At 48.2% G+C, this 17,852-nt stretch overlaps 1 protein-coding gene across 7 annotated transcripts in view; it reads right to left on the bottom strand.

Moving 5' to 3' along the window:
• Positions 1-17,852, bottom strand: part of GATAD2A (GATA zinc finger domain containing 2A) — a 68,244-nt gene that overhangs the window by 20,648 nt on the left and 29,744 nt on the right. For 2 of the 7 annotated variants that reach the window (XM_063357992.1, XM_063357991.1), the window contains exons 2-3: positions 13,875-13,949; positions 4,028-4,299 (exon numbers count right to left, since the gene is read on the bottom strand). In XM_063357992.1, the coding sequence (XP_063214062.1) occupies positions 4,028-4,290 (263 nt within the window). In that variant the 5' untranslated portion in view covers positions 4,291-4,299; positions 13,875-13,949. Of the gene's footprint in view, positions 1-4,027; positions 4,300-5,064; positions 5,151-13,874; positions 13,950-17,852 lie in introns of those variants that run through there. The other 5 variants (XM_063357993.1, XM_063357988.1, XM_063357990.1 and 2 more) reach the window with 5 other exon arrangements.

The following is a 17,852-nucleotide window of genomic DNA, read 5'->3' as shown; positions in this document are numbered from 1 at the left end:
TGTGAGTACACCAGAAATCGTGACTTAACCAGTACCGCGTACACAACTAGTTAATTTCGTATGGTTCGCAAAACAGTACTAGAAAAAAAATCTCCTTGGAAAGTGGTGAGAAGGTGTACTGTAGATGAAGGGAGCTACATCTGGAGCACAATAAATGCAACGCGATGCAGCAGGCAGCGCGCTCCAACAACGGCTCTGGGAGAAAGCCCCAGCCTCAGCTGGAAGCAACTGATGCTCAACGCAGGGCCAATGTGGTAGGGAAGTCATAGAATCAGAGAATTGCTGAGGTTGGAAGGGACCTTTCAAGTCCTTGATCATCAAGTCCAACCTTTAACCTACCCTGACAAAAGCCACTTCTAAACCATGTCCCTCAGTGCCCCATCTACCCTTTTTTTAAACACCTCCAGGGATGGTGAGTCCACCACCTCCCTGGGCAGCCTGTTCCAATGTTTAATAACCCTTTCAGTGAAAAAGTGTTTCCTAATATCTAATCTAAACCTCCCCTGACATAACTTGAACCCGTTTCCCCTCGTCCTATCACTTGTCACCAGGGAGAAGAGGTCAGCCCCCATCTCTCTCCACCCTCCTTTCAGGTAGTTGTAGAGGGTGATGAGGTCTCCCCTCAGCCTCCTCTTCTCCAGGCTAAACAACCCCAGCTCCCTCAGTCGTTCTTCATAAGGTTTGTCCTCCAGACCCCTCACCAGCTTTGTAGCCCTTCTCTGGACATGCTCCAACACCTCAATGTCCCTCTTGTAGCGAGGGGCCCAAAACTGAACGCAGTACTCGAGGTGAAGTCATGGATTTAAGGGGAAGTAAAGAACGGAGGAGAGATGAATGGAGGAAAGGGAAGGCAGAGCTCGAAAGCATGGTAAAACGTGAGGATTCAACCAGGTTTGACCAACGTGCTCTCCCTCCAGCACCCACATCGGTGTAAATCTGTGCGCTCACAAGCAAAGCCATTTACATTGCGCTATTTTACCACCCCACTGCAAACCAGCCATGCCCTTATCAAGGGGGGAGGACTCTCCTTCCTCCCATTCCTTCTCTGCAGTAGGTCTGGGGTAATTACACACCAGCTCCCAGCGCTGCAGAAACGCCAGGCAGAGGAGCAAGATTTTGGTTTGGCCTCGTGTGACCTCTCATCAAAGCCTTCTACCACTACAGGCTTTCTTCTGTTTCTTCTGGCATCAGAAAATGCGCTCAAACCAGATCCTATTTTTAAATTTAACTTCAAGGTTTAGAGAAAAATAAAATAATTATTAAAAGAAACATATTTTTAAAGTTTAACGCAGAGATATTGCCAGGTTTGTAGTTCAAATCTTGAAATATCAACTTGATTTCAGAAAGAGAATCCATTCAATCAGCTTCACATCAGCTAAACTGTGATTATTGCTGGGCCACCTTTTCCAACGAAAATATTACGTTTCCAGTTCTAAAAGCATTAAGGAAGTTTAAAAGCCAAAACACCATACATCACTAAGCATGAATTTTACCCAAGAAGTTTGTAGGAGCTCAGTCATTTTAAGCAACAGCTCTTTTTTCATCTCCTCAGAAAATCAGCTCAACTGCTTTCAAGACACAGGTCTTATGGAAGCTGCAAGCTAAATTCCTCTAAAGATCAAAGGTTTGGAAAGGTAAGTCTCACACTTAAAATAAAGAAAAAAAAAATCCTTATGAAATTAAGATCCACCTTCCCTACAAATGCCAATTGTATTCTTATATATGCAAGGGATCAGCCCCATCCAGAGCCAAGCTTCCTCTGTATCACAGGCATCTCCAGACTCGGATTCCATTCGCTTGGAGGTATTTGCATCCCGAGGCTGGGCGGCTGCTCAGCACCACGTTTATGCTCCGGGAGTGGAGCCACACAGGGACCAGGGCACTACCAGGACACAGGAGCGGAGCCCCGGAGCCTGGGAAGCCGCTGCCGTACTTCCAGCAGTTTACAGAATTGTTCAGCCTCATTTTTTGTCATTTGAGATGACCCAGGGTTTATTTCCTCTCTATTATGAACTTTATACAAACATGCATCATGAAAGGTGTTCCAGCTTATAAACAGTAGCCAAAGAGCTTACCCAAAGCCTCATGAAATTCTTAATTATATTTATTAACTTCAGCGGGATGGGGATCAGACTGCCTCCTTACACAAGCCTATTTTTTGTATGGGGAAACCTCTTCTCCCTCCTTGCAGAAACTGAATACAACAATATCCTGTTACCACCTGAAATAAGAACGCTGTATGGAGAGAGGGTGTTCTCTCATCTCATCTAAATGGGTGCTATTGTTCCAGATGTTCTCTGGGAAGTTAAACGTACAGCCCCGGCTTCAGCATCCTGTTTGCGCGTCTTGCAACAGAGACGGACACCAGCAGAGCAGAAACGCTGGCACACCTTCCAAAAGTTTTATAAATTCATAAAGAGCATATGCGTGTGGGGGCAAGTACTGCAACAAAAGAGTTAGAACGCCTGATTCTAATTTATTCAGTTTTTGGTAGGAGCAATCTTTTTAGATATTCTTCAAAAAAAAAAAAAAAAAAAGAGCGTGCATACCTGTGTTAATTAGTAGGTAGCGATTACAACAAAAGGCACCTTCAGAGATTTACTCCGAGTCAGCACAATACAACTGCTTGACATGGAAGTCATCCATTACCCCAATTAACTGCTTCTGTGCAAGACACAAGCACCTCCTAAATATCAAATTGAGCAACTTGGACAATTGTCTCCTTGGTGGAAGTTTTAAGGAGAAAGCAGAAAACCAGCACCTTCCCTCAATCACGCTGCTGGAAAAGGTCTTGTTTTACAGTATGTGGATAATCAGGCTCTTGCAGTCTAAGTTATTTCTCTGAGAAAAGCACCAAAAGTTGCAAAATGTTTACAGAGGACATCAAAGTTACCAATTTTCTTAGGAGCAGCGGTAAGTGCCCCTCCTCCCAATAATTCCCGCGCAGTCCATAAGGATCTCGTGTTTTCAGTTTCACACCTCAGACCTGCGCTAACAGCCCACATCCCAGCGAATGCGGATTTCTTACTCCGCGAACTCTTCAAGGCATTTCGCACAGACGGGCAGGTCCCAGTTCTTACGCGTTACCGCTCCAGCATCAGCCGGTGTCAGAACCAGGAATAAACAGGGCTTCTAGATTTCCTGCTCAATATATTGGACCTTACTGCACTATCGAGAAAAAAGCAAGACCTTGAAGGGCCAACATCAGGGCAACAGAAATTCTGACAAAGTTTTTATCCCGTTACAGCCAGAATCTGGGTCGGAAGCACGGTGGAAGATCTGGAATCGGGCTTTAAAGTGATTCCCGTAGATCTGCCCATGTCAGAACCACCCAGTTCACGTGCGTATCTCATATACAAGTCAAAGGAAAAGCTTTACATTTTCGTAATAATAAAATTCCCTGGAGCGATAAGGAACTTTGAATTCTTGCTTTCAGATGTCAGAATTGAGACATCTTAAGGAGGCTGAACTTTCAAAAAAGTATTAAGAACTCATCCTACAGAGAATTGCTGCAGACAGGTGCCGTCTTTTCAGAATACTTCTAGTGTCAAAATCCACAAGTCACTTAAAGTCAGACTGCTCCACACATACTGCTCTGTCAGGAAGAACCAAGTCACAATTACAATTCCTCAGTTTAGAGAATTATAATCTATTATTTTCCTATATCGCAGCTCAATTAAAAACCCCCAAACCACTCTTCCTCACATAAATCTCAATCAGTAGCTCAAAGCGCATCCTCTTTACAACTTGTACGTTTTTCTATTCAAGACCGTGTTTCTTTACTCAGCTGCTCATCACAGCTGCCGCCGCTGCCAGAGCTTGCGGAAGGAAAGCCGGTAAGGAAGTTGGACAGAAGTAGCTGCTGAATCTCACGTGAAGAGCCAGTGCTGCAACAACACACGTAAAATTTGAATTCTCTCTACCTTTACAATGCAGAGAACTTCTTCCTAGTGCCATCTGAGCCGAGTTTACTGCGCCGGTATCCCAAATGTTACAGCACAAGTGCAGCACGTTGGTCGCAACTCACCTTTTTGAGGTACTCATGTCCACAGGCTCATCTCCCGTCTGAACCTCCACTTTAATGGTCGCTTTCACCTCTCCGCTTTTTAATAATCCTTGCACTTTCCCAGCTCCAGGATCTGTTTTTATTTTCATGTCGCCTTCAGCATTTATATCTGTTCCTAATAGTCCTTTCTCCATTTTTAGTTTTTTACTGTCCACATCGTTATGCGTTATCTCACGTTCTAGGGCTCGTTTCTGACTCCGTGTCCTGCATGCTTCCTCTGTCATTGTGAGGCTCTGGGGAGAGAGGAGACACAAACGAGTTAAGTACACGGCAAAAAGAGTAAGTTGGACAAAACACCTTAATTTCAAAACAGGGCAAAGTACAGCGGTTACCGCAAAAAAGAAGTTCAGAAAGAGCAATAACAGTTTGCTCACTTACCCTATCTTCAAAATACATCTCAGTCTGAAGCTATTAAGCACCCGGCATCACTGTACTCACGCTTTTTATGTTAGGCGAAAACAAACAAGCAAAAAGCAAAACAAGAACACACACACAACCCCACTAAGCGTAAACTACAATCACCCAGGAGAAAAAAAATAAAAATAAAATAGCCTGCGTTGGAGCCCAGGAGAATATACAAACCCCCACGACGAAAAAAAGTTTGGCTCTTTCCCAAAAGGCAGGAAGAATGTATGTATTTGCCTCACATGCAAATAAACGCAATTACAAAATTCTAGATTAGGATCTGCCTGGGAGTGCTGCCATGCCTTTCTGAGGACCTGAGCCTGATTGCGAGTTTCGGGAATCAGAGACTATGGGGAAAAGGACCACCACACCCTGTGTGAAGAGAGGCTTCCATATTTCTTGACAGCCTGCCGCCAGGCGCTAAGGCACTGCCATTGTAATACTCAAGTTGAGACTTTCTCCCCTCCTGGAGCAGGAGCCGGGTCTGCCCAGGCTCTGGGCTCGGGGGGAACCGGCCTTAACCCCTCGCCTGCCGGGGCGGCGGGGAGCCCTGCTGCTGGTGGGCTCCGACATCTCAGCCCGCACTTCGGTACCTGCGGACACCCATCCACGGGACGCGGAGCTGAGTCAGGCTTTGATCCCATGACATCACTGGGCTCCACATGACCCTTCCCAGGATGCAGCCTGCGAGACAAAGCACTTTCCAGAAACCAGTCTGAGCCGGCGGCGGGCGACCCGCGGCGGGGATAACCCTGCCGCCGGCCGGACCCCAGCATCCCTCCTCCTCCTCCTCCTCGGGCACCCTCCGCTCCCCCGCCGGCTGCTGGGGACATCAGCCACCCAGGGGGTGGCACGGGGAGAAAGGGAGACAAATACACTCTCACCCCCCCCCCCGCCTTGATTCCTTTAATTAATTAATTAATTCATTTATTAATTTATTTTAAGCGTTCCTCCCATCAGATTGCCCCCCCCCCCGCTCCTTTTAAAATGGATTTCAAGAGTATGGCCAACACACAAGAGTTGAACAAAGTCTCTGAAATGTTTTTTAGCAGCGAGAGATTAACATAATTACATAACATAATTAACCTCTGCTCACACCCCCACCCCCACCCCCCCGTTATTCAACAATGTCACATAAGCATTATGTGAAATTGCCGTTTTGATAGTATAAGCCCCGTGCCAGTGACCACAAGTTTCTCTGCATGGTGTTGGATGAAATATATATATATTTTTTTTTTTTTAATTTTTTGGGGGGTAGGGGGAGGGGCGTGCGTGGAATTAAAATCAGAGTCAATACACAAAGTGCCTCCCTGCTCATCTGCATTTACAGTGTGACCATGCTTGAACTTACAATACTGGGAGAAAGGTGTGTTTTACAAAAAGGCGAAGTTAATGTCAGCATTTATGACGGCGAGCAAACAGCGCGCAGCCCAGGCAGCCGGCCAGCTGCACGGAGATTTTCGGCGCGGCTCAGCGTACCCCAGCTGACGAGAGCAGCCTTTTCCTTCTCCAAAACCCACTCCGCCTCCGACAGCCCTCCGAAAGCACAGCTTTTAACTGGAATAGTACCTCGGGTTAAGCATCTCTGCTGACAATCCAGCAGCACGACAACTGCTCCCCCTCCCTGAAAGAGCCATCGGCCAGCCTGGCCGGGAATCGCAAATCTCATTCCTATTAACTCGGCGCAAAGGTATCCCAACCCAGGGCTAAAACAAAGGACCGGCCAGCTATCGCCCAGCATACGTATACTGAGATGTGCCATTAATCACAGGGACTTTCTTGAAGCAAGAGTGCTTAGTCAGTAGGAAACCTCCTTAAAAAAAAAAAAAAAAAAAAAAAAAGAAAAGGAGCCTGATCTGGGTTTATTTTCAGTATCTTCATATTCTCCAGTCTCACAGGGATGAGCAGCAGCAGCTCCAGCAGCCTGAGCTCATCGAGAGCTGCAGCGGCAACTTCAGGCACTCGGGCTCCAAACTTTAAGGACATTTACACGACGCTGTATTTCTACTCTCTCGTTTTCCCCAGTTTTGCCTGGCACGTGGAAGAAGGTACCTGGAGCTGTACCTGGATATTCCATAGCACACCCCAGGCAGAGCTGCCCGGCAGAGCTCTGCATGCTCGCGGCTGAACCTCGCTTACCTGCGCTAACATCACAAGCAATGGAAGTGATCTACGCCTCCTCTCGGCACTAAGTTTTATTTTAAAATTTAATGCAGTCAAAATCCTAACGTAAAGACGGGTAACGCGTACCGAATACTGCACTAAGCACCTGCTTTGCAGCTAACCAAGGCCGCTCATCTCAGAGCAATGGAGATGCACAGACCCACTCAGAGCACTTCCAGGGGCAAACCCTTCGTGCACAAACTCCTTACAAAGGTCAGACTGGAGAGATTAAACAACCTTGATGAAAATGCACCATGTACCTCTTCAGCAAAACCTTCTCCTATGACGAATTCTCGAGGGCATCACTTCTTCCACCCCGCAATTCCTTTATGAACCAGCAGCATCCATGTCTCCTTGTAACCATCACCCCCTTATCCGACACCGACAACCTTCACTCGGAAATGGCCTCGGCTTCCCCGTGCGTTCCCTGCTCGCACCCTCAACAAGCGGCACCGCCGTTTTCCTTCGAGGAACAGTGCTGCCACAACTTTCCTGCGAATCAAAATTCAGTCCAAGTTTTTGTTAAAAACTCCCAGCGTCTTGTCACAAGGGTGTAGGCTGGAAGGCAGCAACCCGGGGGAGCGACTGCTGGCGAGGGGTATTTGCAGCACAACCAGAACAGCACGTTGGGAAGATCTACGTTACTGGGAAGACCTTGGGATGAGGCTGCACTGCGATTTTTACAGCTGTATCTGAAGATTGCAAGTGCAGGCTCAAGGTTTATATACACTGTAACAGAGAGATCTGGTTGCACAGTTTCCCCTACCACAATAGTGATTAAATCATATTTACTGCAGAGGAGCCCTAAAACCAAGCTCCCTATTTCAGGAAATAGTACCAGAAAACAATTTGCTAACGTGGACGGAGATGCAGAGAGACCTAAAGGAAAAATAATGTGGCACTGAGAGAAGGGGAGGAGAACAACGAGAAGGATTTCTTCAAAAAGGCTGTTCTGCCTCGCTTTTCGGGAAAACTGGTAACATCGGAGTCTTTGATGGGAATCACCGGGGGTTCCTGGGCCCCAGCTCCTGCACGTCAGAGGGCACCGAGAAGCCGGTGTGCAGTGGAGGCGAGTCCCTGGCAGGACCCATTTCACACAGCAGGCTACAAAACTCTTCCCAAACCAGCCTAAACTCAAGGTCCGTAGGAAAAGGTTAAAAGCAGGCAGTGCCCTGGGAGAGAGGAGGAGGAAGAGGAGACCTGCAGAGACCTGCACCAGCAGGGACGGCATCCTCCTCCAAGGAGAGGACGCGAGCGGCTCCTTGCAGGACAGGAGGTGGTGAGAGAAACCCAAACCCACCTGCGATGAAAACTGCCTCCCAACGGCAAATCTGGGAATTTGCCTTATCGCCAGCAGCCAAGGAGGGCATTCCAGCCATCACAGCAGACTCTACCACCAGTATTAAGCAGCGCCTTATCAGTGTGCTGTGACCAGACCTCAAGTCTGCTGGATTTATTGAGATGACACCTCCACCAACTGATTCCACTAGATGAGAATACATCAGCAAGATGTTTCAAAACACCCGGGCTGTTTCAAGAATAACATACAACTTCTGAAGCTACTCCCAAAATCCTCACTTCTGCTTCTCCACCACGAACAGCAAAAGGAACTGATCAACCTGAACAGTAAACAGCTTTCGTTCAACTCAACTATACCTTTTATTTGAAAGAAGGAAGAAAAAGTAAGGATTACACAGTAAATTTTAAGTTTTATGGAAGGCTCTGCTTTTTATTACAAGGAATGACATAGCTCGGGGCGGAGTGCCCGGGACCTAAGCAGCAAATACTCGGTTGTAAGTGCTATCGCTGTAACAGATTAACTACTACGATCAATTCAAAAGGCAGTTTAGTGCGCCATATAAAACACAGCAAACTCCTCAGACTACAGGCCATTACACTGGTCATCCTGAAGCCTTGTCAAAAATCCCTCCCTGCAGCTCCACCGCCCTCTGACCACACCGACAACAGCAAAAACCCAAAACCTCCTGAATTCACAACCTATTTATGCCAGCCCGGTAAACATCGCGTATGCTTGCGATGCCACCTGTATGCTTTCCATCGGGAAAAGGGCGAAAAGAGCTCTCTTGTCATCTTCCAAACCCGTCCTTCATCCAAAGAGCAGAGCAGCAGGAGCAAGACGACAAATGTGGTTTAACTCAGCCAGGGTCTTTTCCAAGAGGGACACACAGGATGCCGTGACATGCAGCCCAGCCCCTTGCAAAGGGCTGGGGATGCTGCCGCAATCACCTGTTTGCTTTTGCCACTGCGGGGAGAAGTTACAGAAGAGGAAAAAAACTCAGAGTTCCAGTTTAAGACTTGGGAAATTAATTACTTTGTGCCGATTTTTCCAGATGTGCGGTCCAGCCTGGAATAAACCCGGCTGCTGCCCGAGCAGGGCACAGATGGGCAGCTGGGACGGCAGCCCAAACAGGTCTGATGCATGAGCACACAGAGAACACCAACACGGTACGTGAAGACAAAACCACAATTGGGAAAAAAAAAAAAAAAAGAAAGAAAAGAATGCGGCAGACTTTGCTTGCTGTTTGTAATGTACACTTCCACTTTTCCCCACATCACATTCAGAGTTACTGTATTGCCTCCTCTCTCCTCTCCCATTCATGATTTATAACTTCCTCGTACAAACTCCAAGTAATTCCTTCACGGAGGAGCTCTGCTTACTTTTCACTGCTTCGCACAACTTGGTGGCTTGAAGTTAAAAGGAGCGAAGTTAAAATCGCATCCCGATGCTTTGCTAGAGCCATCGGCAGGAAGGATCTCGGCACAGCCCGTCTGCAGCCGGGCTGGGATCCCACCGCAGCCACACACCAACCCATCCAGCTACGCGATACTCGCTCTTTTCGGTAGCCAAAAGCAAAGATCAACAACCCTCTTCCCCAGCATCATCTGGAAAGTTTTACAGCAAAAGAGGAAAGAAGGGAAAAAAAAAAAAAAAGACAAAACAAACAAACAAAAGAAAAAGAGACAGTTACAGAGGAGGAAGCCAGGAGACTAAGACACACTGGATGCCCCTCAGTGAGTATTTTCTAAAAGTGGTCGGTCAGGAACGGTCTCTGCAGAGTCACTGGCACCCAGCAGAGACCCGACGGGGACACCAGACTGGCGTCCTGCAAGCGCAGCCCGGGGTCACCCTCACACCCTCCCCACGACGCCCAGGAATTCACTTCTCACAGCAGGATGTAAAACGTTCCAATGAGAAGTCACTGCTTCGACGGAGCTTAATTTCTTGTTATGCCATAAGCGGGTTTTTTTCCCCCTATGTACTCATTGATCACGAAGCCCGAAGTGAGATGTCCTGGAAAAAGTCATTAAAACGCCTGTGTGTGCGTGTGTCTGTGTGCTACTGCGTGCATGTGCAGTCATGTGTGTGCGTGCATTAATGCGCGTGAGCTCCTGACCTTGCCACGTAGGTTTTTAGAAAAATAAGCTTTAGAAAGCCAAAGTAAGAACTAGATTTTATTTTTTTAAGGACTAAATTAATGCAACTGTAAGAGGGCATGAATACTGGTTATTCTGCGGGTTGAAAAAAATAAAAGTAAAAATCATCCCGCACCTGACTTCAACTGGGCAACCAAAAATCCATCCTTTCCCTGACGAAGGCAACAAAAAGCCAGAGGCGTGTTGATGCCTTCGCTCTCTCAGCCATCGTTTCCGTACCATGAGACCTGAAAAGCAGAAGAGCTGGCAGGGCCGTGGTCGGCAGCGGGGAGGAGAGGGGGGTCCCCGGCCGGGAGCACCGCAGCCCACCAAGGGTTAAGCCCTGCCATTTTGGTGCCATTCGCTGAGATGGCCATTAAGGCTGTTACATAACAAAATGGCAGCCCTTAACCCTTCCCTCCCCGGGCTACCACGCTGCTCGGCTCGTGGCCGGCCTCCTCCTCCACAGCCTGGCCGTCCTTCCTCACTATCAATATTATTACCCCCCCCGACTCTTCTTTAGGCATTCAGGGGGAAAACTAAACGGGCTTGCTCAGGACTGTGAAGTACTTGCAATTAAAAGGAGCCCAACAAAGTTTCCTCTGTGCCACGGGTGGCTGGAGGCAGCAGAGCAGGAAAGTTCTCACCGGCCAGGGGACAGCAGAGGAAAAGCATCATTTCAGGGATACCGGCCTCAAGGAATCGCTGAAGGAAAAGGGCCAAAGCGTGGGGTACCAGAATCCTGCGCTGTCCCGAGAACACCCACGGCATTCCCATGGCATTCCTGGTGGGAGAAGCCACAGCAGCTCCTCCTGCACCTCCAGCATCCCAGGACCAGCCCCATCTCCAGCCCAGGGACCAGGCGCCGCCACGCACACCGTGCCCACGCTGCAACTGCTCGCAGTCATTATAGTGCGGTAGGAAGCAATTCAGCCTGGGTTTGACTAAATATTTACTAAAATGAGCAGATAAATGTTTGCAGAAAGGCACTGAAGTCCAGCTCTGAGCACCACAAACGTGAAGTTCTGTATTTGGCCAGAAACGGGACTTTGGTGGCTGAAGTCCCACTGCAGGAGGAGTCACCCTCCTAATTTCCACGGCATTTGTGTCAACTCACCTTAAAAATCACTCCTCTGGCTGAGTTTGGCTCTGTTTATTAGCCTGGGGTCTAACCACTATCTAAGGGCTCTGTATAACAAAGGCAGAAATATTGACAATTCTTAACAGAAAGCTCAGCAGATCATATTAAACACGTAGTTGTGCAAGTGGAAAAGAGCTGTTGCCCGTAAAAATCAACCTAGTAAGTTGCTAATTTTTTTCTAAGAACTTCAGAGAAGTGTTCACTATCAAGGTGATCTTAGAAAAAAAAAAAAAATAAAGCAACCAAAAAAAACCTGGATAAAAATATCATTTTTTTTCCCCCCTCCTAAATACCTTTTACTAGTGTTGCTATTCTTTGCTTGCAGTCTCCAGCCTAACTAAACCCCTCACTTCTCATCCCTGCCACAAGGACGCAGACCCCCGGCTGGCCCTGCGACGCGGTGCCAGTTTTCCGTGTGCTCCGTGCTGCTGATTCAGAGCCGTAGTTTTCAGGAAGGAACGGCACGGGTCAGAAAGGAGCTGGTTCACTGTCACCCCTGAGCGGGCCGGGGGAATCCATTCACCCTCCCAGGAGGCAGCCGAAGAAAAGTGAAATCCGAGGACTTGGTTAAAAACCACCAGCTATTATTATCAGAAGCGCACGGTCTGACTCCACCTCGGCGAGAAAGACTGCCTTTCTCCGAGATACGGATTTCTCTAGGTACATCCATCCTCGTGGATATTAACTTGTCATTAAAAACTGTTTATCCAGTTGTTTATTTTCACTCAAAAATAAAACCTGCCACTTACAGGACTACAACTGGATTTAAGCTTTCATTTGATGGGAACAGATTTTAATATTAAGTAACAGCCCCGTAGATTGCAATCAGATCCTCTGCCCTTCTTCCACCCCCTCCCCATTTAATGTATGCTTCTTATTAGAGGAGGGATCTAGGTTTGTTCATTTATTTTAATGCAAGAGCAGCAAAATTAGCATCTTAAAATACTCAGTCACAACAACAATCAGCTTTTCCAGCACCACCTGCTGTGCATATTATAATACAGGCAATTCCTTGGCTTTCTGCATTTTAAAAACTTAAGAAAAGGGAGGCTCCCTGCGCACAGAGCATCCAAACGCGCTGCAGCGTCACTCCTCTCCAAGAAGTGCCGTGCTCTGGATTCACATCCAACCCACCATAAATTATTTAATACAGCCTCAGTACAATCATAGAGGGAACTGGTGTAAGGGGATGGAAAGGACAAGGCACCAAGAGAAAGACCTAAACAACTAAGGGATTTTCTTATTCACCAATCAATATTCTAATTCTTGTAAAGAGAACTTCAAAATTATATTAATTCTAAGGCCCGCTGCTTTGGGTTTAAAGAGGTGTTTTTAGAGGGTACTACTTACAGCCACTACACGAGGGATCTGTTTGACCTGAATTCTCCCCCAAGTTCTATGGATCTATTTTTGTCTAGAAACTACTAGGCAGGAAGTCCACTAATGACTATGTCTGGGCTTTGTATTACCAAAAAAAATCACGGAGATTCCTCAGTGCCGGAGAGCCGTTACATTCCGGCTTCCCTTATGGTTCAAAACGCGGTATTTTGGATATAACAAGTTAAATTGACAAAATAAGACAGTATTTATGCACACTGCTCTACAGCCACACGGAGCTGTGGTTTTCAGGTGTTTTATGGTGATAACTCGCTCAAGAAGAGAGCGGATAAAGAAATTTCCAAGACTATGGACAAGACGTCTCAGTGCGACGCTCTCTGCTGCTCTCACTGTTACTCCTCCTCCTTCACCTCTTAATGACTGACGGCATTAAGAAACGTGTTTTTATGATTTCATTTGGCCTTTTGGTCTCATGAAAGACAGCACTACTTTGCAAGATTTGGGAACTTATGTAATAAATAGCCAAAAAAAAAATCAGTGGTACTCATGGCTCGCACAAAGTTAGTTCTGACGTTGCCTCTGATAAAACACAGTAAATAAAGCGAGTCAATCTACGAGCAGAGACATCAGCACCTACATCAGAAAAAACGAGGCTGGAAGAAAAGAAAAGACCAGAAACGTTTAACATTGGTCGCCGGAGCCCTTCACCGTATGTGTTTTGGAGAAAAAAAACCCACTGGATAAATCCTAGAATTGATATTTATAAAATGCTTCATTCGACAACAGAGCGGGACAGACAAGCGCCATCACACGCAGGACAGCTGACCGAGAGCTTTACTTCAGCTACGCCACTGAGCACTGCCAGAGCTACAAGGTGTCTGCAGAAATTTCACTTCCATTCACGGTTTTTCTTCTTGGGTTTGCACAAATGATCAAAACATACAGAAAGCCTCAAGGGAGGCATTTCCGTGCAGTCGCTTTTGCTTCTCTTGTTCGAGACCGACAACGCTGTGCAGCTGTGGTGAATGCCCAGTTAAAGGGAAGTGAAGCTCCTCTGTCCCTCAGTAAGCCAGGGAGGATTCACCTACTTCAGAGCGCGGATTAAGTGCTAAGTTAGAGGCCGCTTTTGGTTAAGGCACAGGAACCAAGTTCTGATCCGAATGTAAGCTGGGAACTCCTCCTGGACAAGGCAGGAGCTGAGGTACAGAAGACCAGAAGACACTTCCACCCTCCCAGCCCACCTCCTCATTTTCAGCACTGCACGGGGCACAGGGGGCGTCTGTGCAATATTAGAGACTCATCCTCCATCGCATTCGCAACTCCTACCTGTCAGTGAAGTTCATGGGTTCCAAGTGGGATCCTCACCGGGCCGAGTGGCTGAAAGTGGCTGGCGTGAGGGTCCTGAGGGGAGAGACAAGGCGGTTAGCACACCTGATGACATGCCCACCACCTTCACCCAAAACATGCTCGTCTTTAAATACTGGTAGCCCTGTGAAAGATGATTATTTTAAGGAAAGGAACTGCAAGCCAGGCTTGCATTTGAATGCTTTCGGATGGAAAACAAAAGCACAGGCAAAAATAAAGTAACTGCTTTTTGTACTCCATATTTCTTTAGTTCTGCTTCTTACGTTAACACTCTAGGAGGAAGCCAACTGCTTCTTGCTATCTCTAGTTTGACCCAAACGCCTGCTGGGACCAGCTTTCCCATTTCCAGCTGACTGTTTCCCTCAAGGAGGAAGAGACCTACAGGACCTGGATTGGTCCTAATGGCCGGTACCACAGGAGCTTGCTCTGGAAAGTCCCATTTCACTTGGACAAACATGGTACGGGTCCACGTGGGCGTGCAGGAGAACACCACTTGAAGACACAGCTTCAGAAAGAAACCCATTGATTTTAGTTCGTCCAACAAGCCAGCAGACCACCGGACAAGCATTTTAATAGCTAGGTAAGATGCAGCCAAGAAGGCAGTATTTGTCCAATGTTACCCAGATGAAGGTAATACTACTTAAGTGTCAGGAAGGTTGAGAGATGCAAATGAAGAGAGTCATCTTTGGACATGACACCATGGTAACATGCATGCTTAGTTGTGGTTTGAGCCCAGACAACAATTAGGACCATGCAGCTGCTCGGTCACTCCCCCCAGATAGGAGAGAAGAGGGAGAAAAGGGAGGGGGGAGAAAAAACCTCGTGGGATGAGATAAAGACGGTCTCATGACTGTCTTCGCTGATGACACAAAGCTGGGGGGAGTGGCTGACACACCGGCAGGCTGTGCCGCCATACAGAGAGAGCTGGACAGGCTGGTGAGTTGGGCAAAGAGGAACCTTATGAAATTCAATAAGGGCAAGTGTAGGGTGCTGCACCTGGGGAGGAATAACCCCCTGCACCAGGACAGGTTGGGGGTGACCTGCTGGAGAGCAGCTCTGTGGAAAGAGACCTGGGAGTCCTGGGCGACAACAGGGTGACCATGAGCCAGCAACGGGCCCTCGTGGCCGAGAAGGCCAATGGCATCCTGGGGGGCATCAAGAAGGGGGTGGCCAGCAGGTGGAGGGAGGTCATCCTCCCCCTCTGCTCTGCCCTGGGGAGGCCCCCTCTGGAGCGCTGGGTCCAGTTCTGGGCTCCCCGGTTCCAGAAGGACAGGGAACTGCTGGAGAGGGGACAGCAAAGGGCTGCCAAGATGCTGAGGGCACTGGAACCCCTCTCTGAGGAGGAAAGGCTGAGGGATTTGGGGCTCTTCAGGCTGGAAAAAAGACGCCTGAGGGGGGATCTTATCAACGCTGATAAATACTGAAAGGGGGGGTGTCAGGAGGATGGGGCCAGGCTCTTCTCAGTGGTGCCCGGGGACAGGACAAGGGGTAACGGGCACAAACTTGCCCATGGGAAATTCCATCTCAAGACGAGGAGGAACTTCTGTGCTGTGAGGGTGGCAGAGCCCTGGCACAGGCTGCCCAGAGAGGTGGGGGAGTCTCCGTCTCTGGAGACATCCCAACCCCGCCTGGACGCGTTCCTGTGCCCCCTGCTCTGGGTGACCCTGCTCTGGCAGGGGGTTGGAGGAGATGATCTCCAGAGGTCCCTCCCAACCCTATGATTCTATGATAATAGAACGGTAACAGAAGAGGAAAATAATAATGGTAAAAGAATATACAAAATAAAGCAATACAACACAAGTTGCTCTCACCATCAATGATCCATTGCCCATCCCATCCCAAGCAGTGATTGTGGATTCCTGCCCCCCAGCCAATCCCCATTTATATACCGAGCACAACATTCGGAGTATTCCTTCGGCGGCTTGTCCTGTCTCTGCTCCCTCTCAGCTTCTCTGGGAAGCTGAAGAAGTCTTCGATTAATGTAAACATTACTTAGCCACAACTAAAGCAGTACGTGTTATCAGCATTATTCTCGTATTAAATCCAAAACACAGCAGCTACTGGAAAGCAAATTAACTCCACCCCAGCTGAAACGAGGGCACTCACGCACGGGCTCAGTTCAGCAATTTAGCAACAATTTGGTATTTTCACTTAAAGGACATCAGAGCAAGATTTAATGCTAAGCTGGATGCACTGGTGAAATACAGTCGGAGGTTTTGGTGGGGTACCATCACCGCCCATAACACGATGAAGTCAGTTGTCCCCCTGTGCCTGGTCCCACCTGAGACCACACCACCGTTCCCTGCAGAAGCTTCCATGAAGCAGACAAAGAAGGGGAGAAATTACTTCTTAGAGAAGTTCTTGTCCTGTAGGACAGCATAAAAAAGTAATTCTAAAAGAACACGCTCGTGTTTATCTGTTTCTTACTCCAGAAGAAGTTCTGCTGGCTGATGCTTGCTTATGCTTTACAAAAATCCTTTTATGAGCCTGTGCACACAGTGTATGATATCCCAACCTTCCTTCTCCCTCTCTGTGAAAACACTGAGGGATGAAACCCACAGCCAGTGTACACTGGTCGGTTCGAAAAGTCAACTATCTGTGCCGTATGACTGGATGGGCAGTTACCTGCGCCAGCAGCGCAAGCCCAGTCCAACGCCCCTTGTCACAGCCCGCTTTTACCCAGCACAAAGCGAATAATGGGTCGACAGCCGCAATTTCGGCAGCGGGTCTCGGACGGGGGGACACGGTGTTGGCGCGCAGGGCGGACGGCAGCAGCGCTGGGCTGTAGGTGGAGCACAGTAATTGATGCACACTGCCTGCCAAGACGACTCCGTGGAAGCTCGGCCTCTTATTTCTGATTAAGCCACCAAGAACTGAGTCATTTCCCTCCTCAAAAAGTTGCAGAGCTGTTTTCTTTTGTCCAGAAGGCAGGACAACGGCTCACCACAACGGCTCACCGACTTCTAGTCCTCCTCTCTGGACAGGGCAAAAAGGGCTGTCAAGGGTGAGCCCTCCAACACCCACCCCAGGATCAAACTGTCCCCCCTGGACCAACCTCCAGCAGCTCAGAGGTCATCTCGTCCCAGAAGCGGGGAGGTTCTGCCCAGCGCATCTTCTCTGTTTTACTATTTTAAGCACCCCAAAAGGTTCCAAGAGGTTAAATAAATTGCTACAAAAGCGCAGATATAGAAACTTAATGAATGGATATGCAACTGTATTCTGGTCCCTGATTAGCTATCTAGAGGGCAGGTCTTGCTAATTATAGCTCATCCTATTAGTCCAATGCTTTTCTAATTAGAAGCCCATTGAAAACCATTGCAATAGCTACTTCAGGGCCTTCAACAGTGCTATAAAACCCAACAGATACGGCAGTACTTCCACGCTGCTGCTCACGCATCTGGCCTGGCTACGAACAAACACTTCTTCATGGCCGAAGACGACAAAAAGCAATACACACAACACACACGGCGTACCGAGTCGTGACAAGCGCTGCGGCACAGCCAGCGATGCCATTGCAGCGAGCAGGAAGCCACAACTTGTAACGCTGCTGGGGGTGGGGGGGAATACATAAAAAAAAAAAAAAAAAAAAAAAAAAAAAAGGAATTCTTCTGCCTGGCAGAGATAATTGCTGAACAGGACTGGTAAAGGTCGCAGTGGGAGGGGAGGATCCTCCAGGCATCGGCTGTGTCCACAGGCGGCTCAGCTCTGCCGGGAGGACGGCAGACCAGGCACCTCCAGCACCGACGGAGCCTGTGATTTGCAGAAAAAAGTTTTCCCCGACAAAGAGGAATACAGCTACACAAACGGGCTCGGCAGCACCCTGCCGTCGGAGCTGCTCCCCGTGTCCTGGAGGAGTTCAGCAGAGATCGCTCCTTCCGACGTGCTCTGGATGTGGGAAGCCGAAGCTACCGAATCGTATTTCTGAGGCCCTGGCCAGCC

Source organism: Chroicocephalus ridibundus, chromosome 22 (genome assembly GCF_963924245.1).
Source record: "Chroicocephalus ridibundus chromosome 22, bChrRid1.1, whole genome shotgun sequence".
Taxonomy (NCBI): Eukaryota; Metazoa; Chordata; class Aves; order Charadriiformes; family Laridae; genus Chroicocephalus; species Chroicocephalus ridibundus.
This window is presented reverse-complemented; position numbering and strand designations above follow the sequence as displayed.